The 6000-nt window shown below is 52.9% G+C and overlaps 1 protein-coding gene across 1 annotated transcript; it reads left to right on the top strand.

The window, feature by feature from the left end:
* Positions 1 to 558: 558 nt before the first annotated feature.
* Positions 559 to 2537, top strand: LOC122376023 (adrenocorticotropic hormone receptor-like; the record flags this gene model as incomplete). The annotated part of the gene is made up of 1 exon (XM_043355678.1): positions 559 to 2537. A coding segment is annotated over one exon (1200 nt), but the record flags the coding sequence as incomplete, so codon positions are not given.
* Between the last annotated feature and the right edge of the window lie 3463 nt (positions 2538 to 6000).

Here is a 6000-nt window from a genome sequence, read left to right as displayed (position 1 = left end):
CCACTACTAAGTCGTGTCCCTCCGATAGTGAGCCCTTTCCGGCCTTTGAGGTAGGTAAGCCTTTATTCAATAAAACAACGGGTATATGGGTATATAAAGCACCGTATACCCTTCAAAATATCGCATAATCATCCGAATAAGCATATAATGAGATAAGTTTAAATAAGTCTCAAGGCCAAGTTATCTACTAGTATTATAGGGTGACAAATAATTTGAGTGCTAGTTTGTAGAAAGCTGCCCCTAGACCTGAATGCTAGTTATTACAACCTGGCACAAATCACTCACTTATATTTCATTTCAATATAACTCCAAAAAATCCGACCTAATTTGTAACAGCTTAGAACTGTGCCAAGTAACTAGATGCGTGAGATATTCAGAAGTTTGAAAATGAAAGAGATGTCGTCGGTAACATTGCTCTCGTTTACATACATCCGCTGAACTTCACTAGTGTTCTATTTAACTATAAGCTCAGCCACCAGCTTCCATCCAGCATTTCTATTACTTTTGTGACTGTTACTTGCATAATTCCGTAAATGACGCACGCGCTGCGCTCCCCGTTTCAGTGAGTTCGGGCCACTGCACGAGCTGCTGGAGACGTCGAACGGCACGGTGAACGAGACCGTGCTGCGTCACCTGCTGGCGCTGCACATCCGCAACCAGCTGCGCCAGGGCGAGCTCGAGCACCGGCGCAACATCTACCTCATCACCGTGCCCATCATGCTGGTCTTCTGCGTCATCGGCACCGTCATCAACCTCAGCATCTGCGTGTCGGCGCGCCTGATCCGGCGCCCGCTCAGCCCCACCATGTGTTTCTCAGTGAGCCTGGCAGGCGCCGACGCGTACGCCGCCTCCATCCTGGGCCTCGGTCTGGTGGTCAACAGCCTGCTGCCGGTCGGGTTCGGCGTGGAGACGCTGAGCCGCTGTCCGACGCTGGTGCTGGAGGCGCTCCGGCTGGGAGGCGTCATCTCCACGGCCGCCCACCTGCTGGCGCTGGCGCTGAACCACTACGTGGGCATCCTGCGCCCGCTGCACTACGCGCGCCTTATCACGCGCGGCCGCGTGCTCACCTCCATCGGCTTCCTGTGGCTGGTGCCCATCCTCTTCTTCCTGGTGTACTTTGCGGCGGCGGGCGGGTTCCGCGCCGACGGCTGCTCGCTCGACTTTCTGCCGTTCAGCACGTTCCGTCGTGTGGTGGCATCGCTCTTCTTCGTGCCGCTCATCTGCATGTTCTTCGCCTACACACACATCTTCATCATGGTACGCCAGCATCAGCGCGGCTCGCTGCGCAACCAGAACTCGTCGCAGCTCAAGAGCAGCGTCAAAGCTGTGGTGACGACGCTGCTCATCCTAGGCACGTACATCCTCTGCTGGATGCCGGCGGTCGTCACGTTCATCCTCATCTGCTACGACTGTTCGATGCACCCGCGGCAGCTGCACTGGCGCACCCACCTCGAGATGGCCATCACCACCAACACGCTGGTCGTGCTCAAGTGTCTGGTCGACCCGGTTATCTACGCGGCGCGCATGCCGGAGATAAAGCTGGCGCTGCGGCGGCTGCGGCAGCTGCTGCTCTGTCGGCCGGGCACGCCGGGCAGTCTGCAGCCGGGCCGCAACACGCGCACCACCCTGCTGGCGGGCACCCAGCGCGGACTGCGCACCACCACCACGGCGGCCACCAGCCTGCGGCAGAACGGCCACACCGAGATCCCGCTGCGGGTGCTGCGCTCCGCCGGCGCGCCGCAGCCGGTCCAATGCTGAGGTCAGCCCTGCTGCGGGACCGATCAGGATTTTTTTTTCCAAGGGAACGGTAGCACCTCGGTGAAAAACCGCAGGTGGTCGGACCCCTGCCGTGGGTCGGCGGATCTCTGCTGCTGGATGTCCCTGAGCAGTCCTCGACAGCTTCACCGACTGCACGGACGGCTTAGTCTAGATAGGCTGAGGCTGGATGTCTGGTGACTGGACAGGTGACCTTTTCAACTACTCAGAAGTTGAGCAGAACTCTGACCGACCAGCCGCTGCGGTTGGCCAAGAGGCCGGTGTGAGACGGCCAAATGCCTGCAAAGTGAGAATGGTCTTTGAGACTGGAGCTGAGGCTGACACACAGGCAACGACGACCTGTGACTGAACTGTGAGGCAAAGACGACTGGTCTATGACCCTGCCGCTCAGCTAAGCACATCTGATTTCCTCACCGAGCCAAATCGCAGCCTCCCGATGGACGGTAGCCAAAACCGGCGCCGAGTGGACTTGTTCACTAAGTAATTGGGTCTCTGTCGATGGCCCGCCGTGAGCCCGATCGGTCAGTCCGTCGGACACTGCGGCCCACTGGACTGTGTTCTCCACCACAAATGATCTGATGTCGCGCCCCGCTGGGCGACACTCGCGCCCCGTCTCCACCAGACAGAGCGGAGCGGAGACGTGTCATCAACGTACCGCGGAGCCGTAACGTGTGGCTCCGAAATGGACTGTAGTAGCCCTGTTGTCTACTGGTTACTATTGCGGACGGCATGCGTCCTCCATGTGCATGTATTGCAATGACTGTGCTGTTTTCCGATGCGTGTACATTACGCTAATGTCAACAGGAGCGTGATGTGAGACCATGTGTTGTGTTCAGAGTACGCCATTCTTGACGTGTTATCTCTTCAGAACGAGCTATATCCACCTTTTTTTATCGCCAATAAGTTACTATTTCGGTCGCGGATAGTCAAATTAACTTGTATCTATCGGCTTGGCTTTGATGTCTCTAAAAAGAAGGCGTCATTAGAGCCACCAACGTTGTGTCTGAGTGTACGCCAGCGCTGGTCTATGATGTGTTTTAATGTATTCAGGAGAGGGGTCAAACAAGTTGTTCATTTTCACGAGGCATAGTAATGTTGAAAAAAAACTTTTTGGCAGGCGCCATTGTCCCGCTGTTCGCCCCTTTTGCTGGGCGTTTGAGCGCCAGGGCTAGTGCTGGATATGTGTACGGTGGAAATGACGAGTGTGGCCGCTCTCCGAGAACATCAACCCCTTCGGTGTGTCCACTGTGCGCTGTGTGCAGACTACACTGTCTACTTGTGTACCGAGCTTAATGCTGTCGATGATGGTCAAAACGCAATAGGAATGACACTCTTTGGAGAGGGGTTGGGCACGACGGACTGTTGACATGGACGCGAATGAGACAAAGAATGGCTCACTAAACCGGCAATGTGAGCAATGGAGATGCGAGGATGACCCAAAGACACGTGTTATTTTCGGAACACTATGTTCAAAGTCAATGGAAGCGTAGGTATGTAAGTAGGTATGTGTCTATTTACATTTGCTCGTTCGATGTTGTCATCGATGGGTTTGGCTGTAAAGTGTTAAGGTTTGGATAGAACAGACCTCTGACGACGTACCTATTTTGTTGCATGGGTGTTTGATGGCTACCAGCTGTGATGTACTTCAAATAAATTATAACACGTACAAAATACGAAACATCTAAACGACTATAAAAGAAATATATCCAATTGGCTTATTATAGAATCTGCTAACTAGTACACCTTATAGGCCTAGCCCCAATATTCACGTGAGTATAGCAAATTCTATAAACCCTCATTTGTCATAAAGATGTACGATATTACCATATCATTGAAATACCCATTTACGAGATGTCGTACCCCTTTAGTTAACGATTCACCTCTTTGTTTTGAATGGAAATGAGTGGGCACACTGGCATTTGTTCAGCGGCCGCAGGGAAGGGCGCGGACCGCGCAGCCATATATGAGGATGGCCCGGAGACGGGACCACTTCCTCTGTTGACACTGAGGTAATACAACCCAAAGCCATCTCCTCACAGCAGAGCACTGGCTCTTAGCCATCCTATTCTCTATCCTGGAGAACAGCCGCCATTTTGCCTCCCCGAGAACACACTTCCGGGGAACCACAGGCGCCTCTTCTGAGCGTCGGGAGCGGAACTCATCCCTTTCCGGACCGGAACTCATCCCCTTCCGGACCGGAAGTCATCCCCTTCCGGACCGCAACTCGCCCAGTTCCCGTCTGTGAATGGCGATGGAGCCGGCAGCGTGTAGCCGTGGACGGCCGGCGCCCCGGCCCGGCGGTGGGTTGGTCGCGGATCGGGTGAGCCCGGCCCGCAGCCCGGCTGGGGCAGTCGGTGGGCCGGGGCGGGCGGCGGACAGCGGTCATTAGTTGGTCGTCACCGCACGATCGGGACGACCCCGGGAGATCAGTGGCGGCTCGGAGGCCGACAGCCGAACTGTCGGAGGTGACGGCTCGGAGGCCGACAGCCAAACTGTCGGAGGTGACGGCTGTTTGACTGAACACCAGAGATATGCATCACTGGCGGCCGAGCCGCAGAGGACAAAACAAAGGACCGAGGTAGCATGACAGAACGGCAGACTACTAAGTACGACCGAGAGGGCAAACCCAACGGCACATGTAATACGACCGAACGGCGGAAGTAGTACAACCAAACGGCAGAGAACAGAACAAGCACCAAAGCATAAGTAGTTAGCACGAACGAGTGGCAGTGGTAGCAAAACGGCCAAGGTAGTACGACCAGACGCTGAGTAGTATAGCCGAACGGCGGAGGTTAGAACGCATACACAGCAAGTTAACTAGTGCGAGCGGACGGCAAAGGCAAATGAGAAATGTCGGTGTACGAGCTTAACGCCAGGAGAATGGAAGACAATCACGGACACAATATAGCTCGCCTCCAGACAAGCGAGGGCTACATCGTGCATCTAACAACCGCACGATGGACACAGGGCGACGTCACATAAAATTGAAAAACAAACATCTGCAGACTCAATTTGCAAATTTAAAGGGACTATCCCCCTTTAACATGGGGTTTGAGTTGAAATAGCCAGTTTGCGGCGAGGTTCAGAAACCACTATCTATCTAGGTTGCAACCCCCGCGGCCTCTTGGTGTTGAAGAAATTCGTTCCCTTCATTTGAAAATGGGCCTTGTACAAGGCCCTATCTTCAACATGGAGCGACCGTTAGTGTGACGTCACCTCGTTTAGTCATTCTGATTTAAATGGGTTTGTTCGTTGAAAAATCGCTTAAAACTTGGTCTGAACTTTGTTGTGGTGCCTACAGAGTAAAAAGAATCAGTTTATGACAGAAATGTGGCCTGGGGGAGGGAATTTTGGGCTGTGACGTCACATATTTGAAAGTTTGTGTTTGGAATATGGGAAGCCTAAGATGTTTAATGAAAAATAAATGCCAGAACCGTGTTCCTGGTCATCCAATCTATAAAGTCGGGCACAATTTAACCCTCGCATGTGTAGGGGGGGGGGGGTCGGATGGACCCCCCCATGGTTTTTCGCGAATAACTCGCGTAAAAAGCGGCCGATCGCGACGAAACTTTCAGTACCCTCACATTGATCAATTTTACACCTACCCTAAAAATTTCATGACCCTGACCAAAATGACCTTTGACCTGTGACCTCTTTTCCGAGACCATGTTTGGCCAGAATCGCGATTCTGCGTATGTCGGCTCGCATTAGCCGCGCGTTTGCAAGCTTTTCGTGGTTTCAAACGTTCAAACATGTGATTTGATGTTGCTTCCATGCATTAGGGTGGGTGTCAAGGTCACCTGAAGGTCAGGTCAGGTCATTGACCTTTGGTGACCTCGGGTGACCTCGGTTCACTTTTTCGAGCTGTACATGTTTCTAGGCTAGTTTTTGGAGCTGAATTCGAATTTAGCAACCATTTGAACATTTACGAAGTAGTTTTGGTGCCTTCGTAACATGTTACGAAGCTGTCAGAGGCGGTTGACACGTACTACGAATACCCGTCACGATGCCTACTGGTTGACCTGACCTGACCTGACCCGACCTAGTCTAAATGCTTAAAGACATCATCTGTGGTCAAAACTAACACGATATTCGTGATCAGCACCCCGAAAAACCCCTTAGAAGCCACACTTTACGACTTTCTAACAGGTCCCGATTTTCCCGACTTTGGGTCATTGACCTGACCTGGAAGGTCACCCAATGACCTAGGACCTTAAAATTGGG

The sequence above is a fragment of the Amphibalanus amphitrite genome, unplaced genomic scaffold, assembly GCF_019059575.1.
Source record: "Amphibalanus amphitrite isolate SeventyFive unplaced genomic scaffold, NRLGWU_Aamphi_draft 001988F_arrow, whole genome shotgun sequence".
Classification (NCBI taxonomy): Eukaryota; Metazoa; Arthropoda; class Thecostraca; order Balanomorpha; family Balanidae; genus Amphibalanus; species Amphibalanus amphitrite.
This window is presented reverse-complemented; position numbering and strand designations above follow the sequence as displayed.